At 39.8% G+C, this 16067-nt stretch overlaps 1 protein-coding gene across 1 annotated transcript in view; it reads left to right on the forward strand.

Moving 5' to 3' along the window:
• CCDC3 (coiled-coil domain containing 3) overlaps positions 1-16067 on the forward strand; it is a 114808-nt gene that overhangs the window by 2205 nt on the left and 96536 nt on the right. The window contains exon 2 of the mRNA XM_049881990.1: positions 1063-1237. Coding sequence (XP_049737947.1) covers positions 1063-1237 — 175 coding nt within the window. The remainder of the gene's footprint in view (positions 1-1062; positions 1238-16067) is intronic.

The following is a 16067-nucleotide window of genomic DNA, read 5'->3' on the forward strand; positions in this document are numbered from 1 at the left end:
CAGGTTCTTCATGTTTTTATTTAGGAAAAATGCTGAGAACCTGGCTATAAAAATATTCAACAACGAAACGTCCTTTTCCAAAGGAAAAAAGTCTCCAAGTGTTTGAGCAGACATTATTTTATTCCGATTTTATCATGAAAAACAATTTTGTCCAGTGTCTCTAGGGTGTGCAGCCAACTCTTTCATCTTTTGCTCTGACATATTTACAAAGAGCGAGGGTAGAAATACAGAGTCAGACAGTAGCCTGACAGATTTCCATTTCACAGGGCTGTCTTAACCCTGAAGTGTGTTAGCAACTGCATACAAATCATTCCTGCCCTGTTATTCTGGGGCCCGCTGGGATGAGAACAGGCTCTGGTCAGTGTCACGCGGGAAAGTGGTGGTGGAGACTCACTGTGAGCCCTCCATGCCCCCTTTGAGCTGGAGTGTAACTCCCATCTTTCTTCTCCCTTTCATGATTTCTTTATAACCAGCTATGTAGACTAAAGTTCTGTAAAAATGTTAACTAATATTTATACTGCTCTCACTCCGTGTCAAGGACTTGACTTATTTACATACCTTTTCTAATGCAATCCTTAGAACACCACCAAGAAGTAGATACTATTATAATCCTCTTCTTACAGATTGGAATATTGCGGCTTAGAGGATTTAAGAAATTGGTTTCATATTGTACAGGAGATAAGTGTTCTGAAGTACTTGAACCCATGTCATTACAATGGATCATCCTTTTACCAAGATACAATCTTTTTATGAGAAAGACAGTCCCTTGGGAGACCTGGGAGATAATACAGACAAACACACACACTCATGCATGCACACACACACATATGTACACACAGACACTTTCCTCTACTTCACCCAAACTCTTCTTTTTGAAAACCTTAAGAACAGAGACCTATAGTGTGAGGCAGTCAATTAGATGTACTAGCTTCTCTACTGAGAACCATGCAAGATTGTCTTGTAATTGGCAAGACTCTAACAGTCTTCTGTGACTCTTGATTGAACCCATATACCCATGGGTGTCCAGTTTACATCTCTGCTTTTTGTTTGTCTCTTCATTAGGATGGATGAAAATTATAACCTCTTGCCTCATGGGGTCAATTTTCAAGATGCCATCTTTCCAGACACTCAAGAGAACAGAAGGATGTTTTCCAGCCTTTTCCAGTTTTCAAACTGTTCTCAGGGGCAGCAGCTGATGACTTTCTCCAGTGACTGGGAGATCCAGGAAGATAATAGGGTAAGAACTGGCTGTACCTGGTGCCACAGCAAAATAATAGAATAGCTACATCTTACATGGATTTTGTGACCAAAGGAGTCGAGAATGCTCTTTCAAAAGCCCAGACCAAGGAGTATTGTTCTCCGCTTTCTCTTTCTCTTCCTCTCTCCCAGCAGTTAAAAACCACTGCTCATAAACTTTGGATTCCCGAGGCTTTACTATTTGATGGGGGGATTCTTCATAAAGTGAGGGAACAGGACAGGATCAATGTTGGCACACTGCCTCATTTTCCTCTTTCTGTAATATGAGGACGCTTGTAGCATCTACCTCATAGGGCTGATGCAGTGTGATTAAATATGTCAGAAATGTAAATATGTAAAGCCCTTAGCATAGTGCTTGACAGAGTAAGCACTCAAATGTGAACTATTATTGTTATTGTTGACAACATGGAACTGTATAAGGAGTTTTCTTAAAGGAAAGAAAATGTCCTGAAGAAAAATGAAATAAAATAACTTATCATAGTTAACATTTCTCTGGTGATTATTATAGTTTAGTCCTGGAGGTACAGGGTGGAATATAAGGATCAGGATGGTTTTGGGCATGAAAATGTAAAAGGGATCGTGCTCTGGGACAGATGCCAGAGTTGCAGGAACATTTTGAGGATCGTCACTTTTCCAAAGCAATGGCACTGTCACAACTGAGTTCATATGGTAGTGGGAATAGGGTGGTCTAGGCTTAATGTGGGGTGATGGCCCATCACCCTCAGTTGCAGAGCCAGTTGGAGATGTTTTTAGGGCAATGTGAAAGACCTGAAAAAAGTTCCAATAGGGAACGTGGGTACCACGTGGAATAAAGACCTTTTATGGATAAATGGGAGCCCTGGTGGCTCAGTTCCTGGGTGGTGCAAATCGTTAGCGTGCTCAGCTGTTAACTGAAAGGTTGGAGGTTCAAGTCCAACCAGAGATGCCTCAGAAGAAAGGCTGGTGATCAATTTCTAAAACACCAGCCATTGAAAGCCCTGTGGAGCAGAGTTCTGCTCTGACACATATGTACATGGAACCATCATGACTCGGAGTCTACTTGGCAGCAGTGGTTTAGGTTAGTGAACCGATTTGTACATGTTAGGTGCTGCCTTCTTTCCACTAACCTGTGAAGGGTTTGAGGGATGTGCCTTTCTCTCATCTGCTGGGTTGGCCTGAGGTAACTGCCTATTCTTCCAAACCTCTTCATCGTCTGCCAGAAGGGAAATTATTTATTCTTACTTCTCTGACATTATCAAGAGGTTCTTTCCTTAGGCCGACCCTATTGGCAGCAGTCTAGACTCCTGTAACCCTGCCTCCATGGTTTACCAGAATTTTTTGAACCCTTGTATATTTTGCTCCCAACATGGTTTTAAGCACCTGTTGAGTTTTCCCCCTCTCTTAATCTATACCATTGCCCACTCCATATTGAGTTGACTCACCAAGCCTAAGTCCTAGGTGTATCCCAAGTGAATCCTTTTTAGGCTCAGCCCTTTGGTTCTTTATTTTGTGGGGGGTTGGCTTACACTGCCAAACCCTTGACAACCATGGATTTACACCAAGAGATTAGATATTATTCCAAAAATACCTTTGTAGCTTAGCCCCGAAACTCTTTAGCAGTATAATTTATTAGCCCTGTGTTCACATAATGAAGCTATTAACATTTCCCTGGAATTAGATTTTCCATCATCTGAAAAAAATAGAATAATAGGATCCATGGAGAATTGTTTTAGTGTGAAGGCAGCCGTATTTCTGCTGTTCAGATGTTGATCCTGGGGAGAATTCCTTTTCCCTTTCCATTTAATCACCCTGGCCTCTTAGATAACAAACTGTGGGAGTGCTACATTGCTTGGAGGGAGAGTCAACAGCTTCAGGGTAGGAAAGTAATTGTTCCAGATTGCTGAGCTGGTGCGGAGCCAAATTTAGGAGTTAGATCTGAGATACCCTGCACTTTTCAACACCTTTGCTCCTTTCATTTGTATTCCCTGCCTACTTTGAAAAGCACCACATTAGAGCTAAATTAAAGTAGCTAATTAGTGTTAAACTTAATTTAAACTAAAATTCAATTTATTTTGAAGCATTTTATGATGTTCCTTGAGATATTTCTACCTACTCTGGAGCAATTAAAGCAATTGTTAATAGAAGATTTCAGAGTTACTGCAGAACTATAGACAATTACTTACTTGGTCCCTTCTTTGAAAGAAGCTGAAAATTCTCTGTCTTTTTCTGTGTGAAGGTAAGCCTTTCGTTATTTCTCCTACCCAGCATGAATACATCATTTTATGTCAGAAGCAGCCTGTATTTTTTACTGTGTGGTGTTCCTCAGCCCTAGGTAGATCAGAAGAGCTGTCCAGGGCATTTTTCTATTCCATAGGAATGGGTGTTAGATTTCCTATTAAATCAGAATCCTCCACCTGTTCAGGGACCAAGTATGAATGCTTCTGACCTTGGCACAAATGCTTTTTGCCTTTCTTGTATCACATGGTATATCTTAAAGTAGAAATCCTGCAGGAACATTGCTGAGCTTCTGTACTTCCCACTGTTTTATGCTGTTGCTCTCTAAGCTTCCACTCAGCTTGGACAGTGGGTCCGGACTGTAGCTATGAAGAGCACATTTCATCCTCTTCTCTGATAAACAACTAGTCAAGTGGATTCCAACTCATGACAATCCCATGCGTGTCAGAGTCGAACTGTGTTCCATACAGTTGTCGATGGCTGATTTTTCAGCAGTAGATCACCAGGCTTTCTTCTGAGGTGCCTCTGGGTAGACTCTAACCTCCAACTTTTCAATTAGCAGTTGAGCATGTTAACCATTTGCACCACCCAGGGACTCCTAAAAAATATTCCTCAGTTTCTTTATCTGGAAGGATAACATGAATCTGGGACTCCAGAGCCAGTCCAGAGGTGAAGAGCTGAACAGGGAAGAGTTTTGGCAGGAAAACTTTTGTGATCCACACTCAGAGGGACATTCAACCCAGTTCTTGGCAGCAGAATCCTCCCACTTCTCAGTCCCTTACCAATGCCTTTCCAACTTTGAATATCCCACCCACACCTTGATAAATAGAAACACAATCTTGCTTTCAAAAGTTGCCAAGAAGTCAGCAGTGTTACTAAACATTCAAAGCTTCTCTGGTTTGGTGTCATGGTGTTAATGGGACTTCGGGGACGTCTTCGGCAAGTTGGCGTATCCACCAGATTTACTGGCAGGGTTCTCTCCAGATCAGCCAAGGACATTTTTCCTTTTTCTGTTCTCTCTTGCTGGGATAGTGTAACTGTCAAAACAGAAGTTGGATATTTTCCTCTCTCTGCAAGTCCTCTCCCCTGAGATAGAGACCCAGACTAACCCGTGCTCTCATCAATCTGTCATAAAGTGTGATGGGGTAGAAACAAAGTCCGTGAAGGTCCGGCTGCCATCACTTTCTTTTTCCCTTTTTGGATTTGGGAAGGAAGATATGGGAGCTATCATTCCCAAAGCTGCATTAGAAGGAGTGTAAACTTTTAATCAAAAGCTCTAGATTGGCTCTGCCATATTCAGATGAATGGCATTCAGTTGATCCCTTAATTTCTCACGACTTCTTTTTCCTCATCTGTAAAACAGGGCTAATGATATCCGAACTGGCTAAGATTCTTGTAGGGATTAAATTAAAAGGTACATTTGAAAGCTCTTTTGTAAACTATAAACTGTTGGGATCAGGGAGATTATAGCAATCCAGAGAAAGAGGAAAATCTGTGCAAAGGGCCTGTGGTGGGAAGGTACATGGTGCTTTTGAGGAAATGAAAGCAAGCACCTATGGCTGTATTTGGAGTCCCTGGGTGGCATGAATAGTTAAGTGCTTGACTACTAGCTGAAAGGCTGGCGGTTTGAACCCACCCAGAGACACCTCGGAAGTCAAGCCTGGCTTGTCTTCTGAAAGGTCACAGCCTTGAAAACCTTATGAAGCAGTTCTACTCTCCACATGTGGGGTCACCGGAGTCAGAATTGACTCCTCAGCAACTAATGACAACAACAATAACATGGCTGTATTTAAGAGAGTGAGCAAGAAAGATGAAGCTAGAGTGTTAAGCAGAGGCTAGACCATGTAGGTATTGATAGATCATGGGCTTTGTCCTGATGGTCAAAGGCAGAGAGTATTTCAGGAAGGATTTGTGATCAACAGAGCCAACAGTTGTTGGGAAGTCAAATAAGATGAGGACTGAAAAGGGACTACTTGACTTTGGTGGCTTCAACAAGGACAGTTTCCACAGAGTGAGGAAGTGGAATCTGGATTGTGGTGGTAAGAGAAGTGAATGGGTAGAGAGGATGAGGAGATAGTGAGGCTGGACACCTCTTTCAGGAAGTTTAATATAGTGAAGGTTGCAGGTGAAGGGAGCAGAAGGGTTCAGGGAGGGGTTGTGCTTTGTTGAATTTAACGATGGAAGCCATCCTGTCCAAACCATCTTGATTCTTGCTTTCCCACACTTCAGACACTGTGTACCCAAATAAACTAAACCACCTGAGGGGAAGGATATCTGTTTTGTTTATTGTTGTATATTAGGTGCATTTTTATGGCATTTACACATTTGTAAATGAATTGTGTCTCTCACCCAAGGAGCCCTGAGGCTTAAGTAAAGCAGAGGTATTTTCTCTCTGTTTAATTTTTTAAATTAATTTTTCAAATGTACATATGGTAAAATTCACTCTTTTGAGTGTAGTTCTATGAGTATGGACAAATGCGTAAAGTTGTCTAACCACAACCATAATCAAGATACAGAAAAGTTGTATCATTGCAAAAAAAAAAAAAAAATCTCCCTTGTGCTGTCTGTGCCAAACCCTTCCCCCACCCTGAAGTCCTGGCAGCCATTGATTTGTTTTCCATCACTATATAGTTTTATCTTTAGAATGGCACATAAATGGAATTATAAGATATGTTGCATATTTTAGTTTGGCTTCTTTTACTTAGCATAATGCATCTGGAATTCATCCACGTTGTTGTGTGTTCAATAGTTCATTCCTTTTTATTACTGAGATGTATTCCATTGGATGGATGTACTCCAGTTTTATTTATCCATTCACCAATTGAAGGACATTGAAGTTATCTCCAGTTTTTGGCTATTGGACTTGCTATAAACATCCATGTACAGATTTTTGTGTGAAAATAAGTTTTAATCTCTATACCTAGGAATGGGATTGCTGGGTCATATGGAGCCCTGGTGGCATAGTGGTTAAGAGCTATGGTGAGCTACAGCTGTAAACCAAAAAGTCAGCAGTTCAAATCCACCAGCCAGTCCTTGGAAACTCTGTGGAAGAGTTTTACTCTGTCACTATGAGTTGGAATCGACTTGATGGCAACATATATGTATATTGTTTATGGTTAGTATGTTTCACTTTATAAGAAACTACCAAACCCTTTTCCAAAGTGGCTGTACCATCTTATATTCCCATCAGTAATGTATGAGTTCAGTTGCAGTGTATCCTCATCAAAACTTGGTATTGTCAGCTTAAAATTTTTTTAGACATTCTATAAAAAAAAAAAATACCAATACTGTTACACAATATCTCATTGTGGTTTTAATATGCATTTGGCTAGTGACTACTGATGTTGAGCATCGTTTCCTGTGCTGATTTTCCATCTGTGTATGTTCTTTGGTGAAGTATCTATCCAAACTTTGCCCGTTTTTTTTTTTTTTTTAATTGTGCTTTAGGTGAAGGTTTACAGCTCAAGTTAATTTCTCATACAAAAACTTATACGCATGTTGTTTTGTGACATTATTTGCAGTCCCCACAATGTGACAGCATACTCCCCCTTTTCACCCCGGGGTTCCCTGTGTCCATTCAATCAGCTCATGTTCCTTCCTGCCTTCTCATCCTGCCTCTAGACAGAAGCTGCCCATTTGGTCTCGTGTATCTGATTGAACTAAGAAGCACATTCCTCACGTATGTTATTTTTTGTTTTGTAGTCCTGTCCAATCTTCATCTGAAGGCTACTTTTTTTTTAATTGTTTTTTTTGTTTTCTTTATATTTCCTAGGTAGAAAATCTTGTCAAATGTTTTCACCCAATCTGTGGCTTGCCTTTTCATTCTTCTGTTCATCACTCTCTGTCTTTCACAGAGCAAAAGTTTTTGTGAAATCCATTTTATCAAATTTTTCTTTCTGGTTCATGCTTTTGGTGTTGTGTCTAAGACTTTTTTTTACGTTTTCTTCTAAAGTATTCATAGTTTTATATTTAACACTTAAGTCTGTGATCCATTGTGAGTTAATTTTTGTATAAGGTGTGAGGTATAGGTCGAGGTTCCTTTTTTTTTTTTTTCCTTTTTGCATATGGACGATTATTCCAGCACTATTTGTTGAAAAGAACACCTTTTCTCCATTTAATTGCCTTTGAATCTTTGTCCAAAATAAATTGACTATATTTATGGACCTTCTATCTCTGGACCCTCTGTTCTCTTTCATTGGTCCATATGTCTGTCCTTTAACCTATACCACACTGTCTTGATTATTGTAGCTTTATAATAGGTCTTGTAATCAGGTAGTGTGAGTTTTCCAACTTTGTCCTTTTCAAAATTGTTTATACCATTTTAATTTCTTTGTCTACAGAAGTTTTGAAAACAGTTTGTCGATATCAGCAAAAATTCTGCAAGTATTTTAAATGTAATTGCATTGAATGTATAGATCAATTTGGGGGAGAATTAAGTTATTTACAGCACTTCGTCTTCCAATCCATGAACTCTGAGTATTTTTTCATTTATTTAGGTCTTCATTGATTGCTTTCATCAATGTTTTATAGTTTTTAGCACACAGATCCTTCTAGATTTATTCTTCAGTATTTTGATTTTTTTGGTGCTATTGTCAATGGTACTGTTTTAAAAATTTTCTAATTATTTATTGCTAGTATATAGAAATACAATTGATTTTTGTATATTGACCTTGTAGCTTGTGATCTTGCTAAACTCACTTAATAGTTCTAAGAGCTTTTTGTAGATTCCATGGAATTTTCTCTGTAAATAATCATACCATCAGTGAATAGAGATAGTTTCATTTCTTCCTTTCCAACTTGTCTGCCTCTGCATTTCTTTTTCTTATCTTATTGCCTAGGCTAGGACTTCTAGCTTGAGATTTTATAAGACTGAAGAGAATGTGGAGAATGGTTATAATATCTGCTTTCAACTCTTTGATAAATCTAACATCTGGGTCATCTTAGGGTTGGTGTCAGTTGATTGTCTTTTCATTTAAGAAATTGTCAAATTTTTCTAGTTCTGTGTATGCTGAGTAAATTTGGATCATATACTGAGCATTTTGATTTCTCTCTCTTATTTTTTTAAAGCAGGCAATCAATTCAATTAGATTTAGAACACAAATTCTGTCTTGCCTTGTATGGGCAGTGGTTTCAAGTTCAGTTCCTTTTTCAAAGTCTTCGCTATGTTGTCTGGGAATGTTCCTCCCATGCACCACTCAGGGATTGCTCTGGATCTTGGGCAGTGGTTTATATCATAGTTCTCCAGGCAATTGCTTTGCTTCTTTGGGTCTTTTCCACATATATGCTGCTTAGGGGTGAGCTTGTAATTTATGTCAAATTATACACAGAATTAGAGAGATCTACTTTTCCAGCTCTCCCCTCTCTTGGATTTTTCCCATACTATCTACTTCCCTGGACCCCCTTTTCTCAGTTCCTCAGCCTAAAAAGCCAGGTGTCTTTCAGGGTTTTAGTCCCCCATGCTGTCATGCAGTTCTGTGTGATGCTTGACACCTTCAGGGTAAGTTGATAAGAGAAAAGAGAAAAAATGAGTGTGATCCCTCTTACACTCTTTGAACAACACGGGTCTCATTTCTGGTTCCTCTGACCAGAGAGTTCAGTCTTCTCTCAAGGCTTTAGTTGCCTTTGCTGCTGCTTCTGTTGTTCAAGGCTGGTTGGCTTTGGGGCAAGGCTGAGTGAGAAGAGGAGAAAATCAAGGATTTCCTCCAGGCTCTCCAGCACACTGGAGCCCCTTTTATCGGTCTTCTGTACAGAAATAGGGGATTTCCTCTAGTTTTTTTTTTTTTTTTTTTTTACCGTCTGTGTTCACTGCATAGTTCCACAATTCAACCTACTCTCAGGTCAGGTTCCCATTGCCTCTACTTGTTTAGTTTTAAGTTCTCAAGTAGTTGTTTTTTATATTATGTACAGAGATTTTAGTTGTAATAAGTGGGAGTCATAGGGTATCATCGGCTTTACTTTATCTTGACTGGCACTGGAAGTTGAGGCATCTCTTTGACTGGACCCATTAAGGACGTATGGTCAAATTTTGGTGGAACATACAGCAGGGAGAGAAAGAGCAGTATTTGCTTTATTTTCTGGTGAGTTGAAGGAAAATGGGGATGGGGAGAGGATCTGTAGTTTTTATAAGTGAGGTTCAAGCCCCCAAAGTGAAGTTGTGTCAAGAAAATCAGAGCTCGGTTCATACAGACACTTTGTAAATAGCCCTGGAATTATTTGCTTTAAATGTATCCCTGGAAGTGTGCCGAGACAGTCTAGTCTAATGGATCATTTGTTCAAAAACAAATATATTCATCCCTTAGGGATGGAGGACTATAACTTCCATGCTTTAAGTATTTGGGCACCAGTTAAGCATCTCTTTTTCTGGTATTTATTCTTCTTTGATACTGCACTAAAACTCAAAATGTAGCAGGTTTTGAAAAGTTAGTTCTAATGTGGAATATGAAACCATTTAAATGAATTTTTTGTATTTCTACACTAAAACCCATTGATCTGTCTGTCTTGAACTTTGAATGGATCTTTTACCTGATTTTATAACCTCATGCATTGGCCATTTGGAAAATATTATCTCACTAAGTTATACAGATCTTCCAAATGTTGACACAATATCAAAAATCTTATTTACTTGCAAGCTCAAATTTTATCATTGGCCACAAATACTGTCAGTTGTTTTATTTGAAGTGACAGCCTTACTTTATTCATTTTCAAGAAAATGTCTATGCAATGCTCAAATCTGAATAACTATGGTTTGTCATTCATTCTTTCTAGTGAAAAACAGTGTTTCATAAAGAAAGCCATTAGTTCAGCTCAGAGCTCAATCACAGAAATGTTTTTGAGACAACTATTGCACTGGAGTATGCTGTGGGAGTACTTATAGTGTATGCCTCATTTCTTCATACAGAGTATTGAGAACATGTGTACCCAAGAATCAGGATTTAATGAAAGTAATATAAAATTAATAAACTTTAATTGTTTATAAGGCACATGGCAGGAAAGAATAAAAGAATAAAAACTAGTACAGTTTGGTGCCACTGCCTGGATTTGTACCAGGGTGCCGGCAGTTATACTCACCTTTACTTTTGCATCAGCAGTGAAGATGTCAATACAGTGAAAGACAAATAACATCTTTATGTTATTATGAGAGTGGCTTTGATTTCATGGACCACTTGAAAGGGCCTTGGGGATCCTGAGGAATCTGCAGACTTTAAGAACCACTGCTCTAGACCAACTTGATGATGCTTGAATGGCAGAAGAGGAGTTGTTGCCTGAGCTGACCTCTTTAGGGTGGGGAAGAGTTAACAGCCTGAGCAGAGGGGATTGTGAACCTCAGTATGGGTTCAGAATTTCAGAATGCCTGGTGTAACAATGGAACTTGGAAAGGATTTAGCAGCTGAGCTTCTAGCACTGAGAATAGTGAGAGGTTGCATAGGAAGGGCTCGGTCAGAATATGAAGGGCTGTAAATACTATTGGAAAGAATCTTGGGTTTTGGAAACCGGGGTTTCTACCTGGACTGTGCCACTAACTAATGGTAACCTTGGGCAAATCAATTCAGCACATAATTAATATAAACTCAATAAATATTTTATTCTTTTAAATTAAATAATTTCCCTCTCTGGAAAATAAAGGGGTTATATTTTATTTCTCTGAGGGTTCTATAAACGAGAAACAGTGATTCTATTCTTAATTTCACAGTTGAGTCGACTAAGGCTCAGATAAGCTAAGTTGTATGTGGATAGACAGTGACAGAGTTGGAAGTAAGACCAATGTTATGGATTGAATTGTGTCCCTCCTCAAAATATGTTGGCGTCCTAACCCCTGTACCTGTGAATGTGATCTTGTTTGAGGGAATAGGGTTTTTCTTTGCAGATATTATCAATTAAGCTAATGAAGTTATACTGGCATAGAGTGGATCCTAATCCCTAATCCCTTCTTAGTGGTATAAAAGAGAAGTGCAGGCAGGGAAACAACACACACACACGGGGATGATAGATAGCATGCCTGGGGCTGCCTGAAGTGGAAACAGACAAGGAAGGATCTTTCTCTAGAGCTGACAAGAGAGAGAAAGAAAGAGAGAGAAAACATAGCCCTGCTAACACCCCAGATTCAAACTTCTAGCCTCCAGAAGTGTAAGAAAATAAATTTCTGTTCTTTAAGACCACCCACTTTGTGGTATTTTGATATGGTAACACTAGGAAACTAAGAAACCAGGGTCTCCTGACCTGAGGTTCCTGCAGTTTCTGCTGTCCCATCTTCCTAGCTACCTGGTCTTCTGCCCTGCAAAGCTGAGAGACCTTCAGATGACAGGGTAACTGTTACTTCCCTGACCCTGATGGCCTGGATTTTGTCCTCCACTTATACCATTATACCATTAGTGCACACTTATTTTTCTTTGTGGCACTTCTCGTAACTACAATTAAATTGTGACTTGTGAACATATTGGTGTATAATTTATGTCCCCCAACCAGGATGTGAACTCCTCGTAAACACCTTCTTATTCATTGATGTATTCTCAGTAGCCAGAATCTAGAGTGGATGGAGGCTTGTACTAGGGAGGTAGAAGTGGAGCTGCAGAGAAATGGTTAGCTTCTGGATACATTTTGGAATTGGAGCTTTTCCTGTGTTCTTCCAATTAGTCTTTGATCATAGCCCACCCCTTTATCCCTGGTTTAAGACATTTACTTTTTATCTTCTTTCTATAAGTCCTTGGCCTCTCCCAGGGTGTTGGCAGTACAAAAGTTTGGGAAGATTTGCACCTGAATTAATTAATACTTTGCCTTGTTAAAAATGAAGTCTTAACACATTACTTTGCATCATGATAGGGCTTCAGAATGGATCCTGGGTACTAACTGGCTCGCCACCAACTCCGCCACTTTGGATGTCACTTAACCACTCTAAACTCAGTTTCCTTATGTGCAACATGGGTTGAATTATACCTACTATACTTAACTCATTAGGATGTATTTAAAAAAACCAAAAACTTGAAATAACATATTTAAAAGTATAACCTACTGGTTATATGTGAAGTGTCCATGATGGCTCTCTCACCCCCATATGTACCTGTTCTTCTTCATCACATAGCTCACAAGAGTGAGAATAAAGGTCTCTACGCAGACACACCTTTATTCCATCAACAAGGAATTTTGAGTACCCCCTACATTCTCAGTGCTGTGTTGGGTATTATAGAGGATAGAGTAGAAGGATAAGACCTGGTCTTTAAATTCAAGGACTTTAAGAGTTTACCCATATGGAAGGATGGGTACTTCTGCTGGTCTTATGGGATGGGAAGAGCTTGGATAATGGAGAGGAGAGAAGATATTCAGACAGGAAAGAGCATGAATGAAGACACAGAGGTGCGAGTGAGGGCACATAAGTAAACAGTGGAGCTGCATGCTGTGGAGTAGAGGGAAATATGGAGAAAGGAAGGCAGGTGCAAACTGGTGTTACTTCTGACTCGTTTTTGAGTATGGGTGTTGTTGTTGTCATTAGTTGCCGTCAGGTCAACTCTGACTCATGGCGACCCCAGGTGCAACAGAACAAAATGTTGCTCGGTCCTACACCATCATCACAATTGTTGGTATGTTTGAATCCATTCTTGCAGCGACTATGTGTTTTGAGTGCCTTCCTATCTAGGAGGGCTCATCTTCCAGCTCTGTGTCAGACAATATAGATCCATAGGATTTTCACTGGCTAATTTTCTGAAGTAGATCACCAGACCTTTCTTCCTACTCTGTCTTAGTCGGGGAGCTCTGCTGAAACTTGTCCACCATGGCTGACCTGTTGGTATTTGAAATACCAGTGGCATAGCTTTCAGAATCACAGCTACACACAAGCCACCACAGTATGTCAAACTGACAGACAGGTGATGAGCATCACTATATAGGTTTTTTTTTAACTTTTATTTTGTAATGATTATAGATTCACAAGAAGTTACAAGGAAATGTACAAAGTGCTCCTGTGTACCACTCACCCATTCTCCCCTAATATTAACATCTTGTATAATTATAATACAATATCAAAGCCCGCTAAATGACATGAGTAAAATCCACAGAGCTTATTCAGATTTTACCATTTATACATGCAGTCATTTGTTTGTTAAACTTAATGCAATTTTATCACATGTGTAGCTTTGTTTAACTACCCAAACAATCAAGATACAGGCTGTTCCATCACCACAGGCTCTCTCATGTTACCCTTTTATAGCCACACCCTCCTTACTCCTTTCTCCCTAAACCCTGGAAACTACTAATTGATTCTCCATCTCTATAATTTTGTATTTCCAGAGTGTTATGTAAGTAAACCATGACGCATCTATCAGTTTGTCGTACTGTGGTGGCTTGCATGTTGCTGTGATGCTGGAAGTTATGCCACCAGTATTTCAAATACCGGCAGGGTGACCCATGTTAGACAAGGTTCAGTAGTTTCCATACTAAGACAGACTAGAAAAAAGGACCTGGCAATCTATGTCTAAAAAAATTGGCCAGTGAAAACCTATGAATAGCAGCGAAACATTGTCTGATATAGTGCCAGAAGATGAGCCACTCTGGTTGGAAGCTACTCAGAATACGACTGGAGAATAGCTGCCTACTCAAAGTAGAGTCGACCTTAATGAGTTAGATGGAGTAAGCTTTCGGGACTATCATTTGCTGATGTGACATGACTAAAAATGAGAAGAAACAGCCGCAAACATCCATTACTAATCGGAACTTGGAATGTATGAAGTATGAATCTAGGAAAATTGGAAGCTGTCAAAAATGAAATGGAACACTTGAAGATTGATATCATAGGCATTGTTGTTGTTAGGTGCTGTAGAGTCGGTTCTGACTCGTAGCGACACTATGCACAACAAAACGCAACACTGCCCGGTCCTGAGCCATCCTTATGATCGTTGTTATGCTTGGGCTTATTGTTGCAGCCACTGTGTCGGTCCACCACATTGAGGGTCTTCCTCTTTTCTGCTGACCCTGTACTCTGCCAAACATGATGTCCTTCTCCAGGGACTGATCCTTCCTGATAACATGTCCAAAGTATGTAAGACACACCCTCACCATCCTTGCCTCCAAGGAGCATTCTGGTTGTACTTCTTCTAAGACAGATTTGTTTGTTCTTTTGGCAGAACATAGTATATTCAATATTCTTCGCCAACACCACAATTCGAAGGCGTTAATTCTTCTTCAGTCTTCCTTATTCATCGTCCAGCTTTCACATGCATATGATGCGATTGAAAATACCATGGCTTGGGTCAGGCCCACCTTAGTCTTCAAGGTGACGTCTTTGCTCTTCAACACTTTAAAGAGGTCCTTTGCAGCAGATTTGCCCAATGCAATGCGTCTTTTGATTTCTTGACTGCTGCTTCCATGGCTGTTGATTGTGGATCCAAGTAAAATGAAATCTTTGACAACTTCAATCTTTTCTCCGTCTATCATGATATTGCTCATTGGTCCAGTTGTGAGGATTTTTGTTTTCTTTATGTTGAGGCGCAATCCATACTGAAGGCTGTGGTCTTTGATTTTCATTAGTAAGTGTTTCAAGTCCTCTTCACCTTCAGCAAGCAAGGTTGCGTCATCTGCATAATGCAGGTTGTTAATGAGTCTTCCTCCAATACTGATGCCCTGCTCTTCTTCATATAGTCCAGCTTCTTTTATTATTTGCTCAGCATACAGATGAAATAGGTATGGTGAGAGACTACAACCCTGACACCCATCTTTCCTGACTTTAAACCAATCAGTATCCCCTTGTTCTGTCCAAACAACTGCCTCTTGATCTATATAAAGGTTCCTCATGAGCACAATTAAGTGTTCTGGAATTCCCATTCTTCACAGTGTTATCCATAGTTTGTTATGATCCACATAGTCGAATGCCTTTGCATAGTCAATAAAACACAGGTAAACATCCTTCTGGTATTCTCTGCTTTCAGCCAGGATCCATCTGACATCAGAAATGATATCCCTGGTTCCATGTCCTCTTCTGAAACCAGCCTGGATTTCTGGCAGTTCCTTGTCAATGTACTGCTGCAGCTGTTTTTGAATGATCTTCAGCAAAATTTTGCTTGCATGTGATATTAATGATATTGTTCTATAATTTCCACATTCGGTTGGATCACCTTTCTTGAGAATAGGCATAAATATGGATCTCTTCCAGTCAGTTGGCCAGGAAGCTGTCTTCCATATTTCTTGGCATAGATGAGTGAGCACCTCCAGCACTGCATCTGTTTGTTGAAACGTCTCAACTGATATTCCATCAATTCCTGAAGCCTTGTTTTTCGCCAATGCCTTCAGAGCAGCTTGGACTTCTTCCTTCAGTACCGTCAGTTCCTGATCATATGCCACTTCTTGAAACGGTTGAATATTGGCTAATTTTTTGGTATAATGACTCTGTGTATTCCTTCCATCTTCTTTTGATGCTTCCTGCATCATTTAATATTTTCCCCATAGAACCCTTCACTATTGCAAGTTGAGGCCTGAATTTTTTTGTCAGTTCTTTCAGCTTGAGAAATGCCGAGCGTGTTCTTCCCTTTTGGTTTTCCATCTCTATCTCTTTGTACATGTCATTATAATACTTTGTCTTCTTGAGAGGCCCTTTGAAACCTTCTGTTCAGTTC

Source organism: Elephas maximus, chromosome 4 (genome assembly GCF_024166365.1).
Source record: "Elephas maximus indicus isolate mEleMax1 chromosome 4, mEleMax1 primary haplotype, whole genome shotgun sequence".
Taxonomy (NCBI): domain Eukaryota; kingdom Metazoa; phylum Chordata; class Mammalia; order Proboscidea; family Elephantidae; genus Elephas; species Elephas maximus.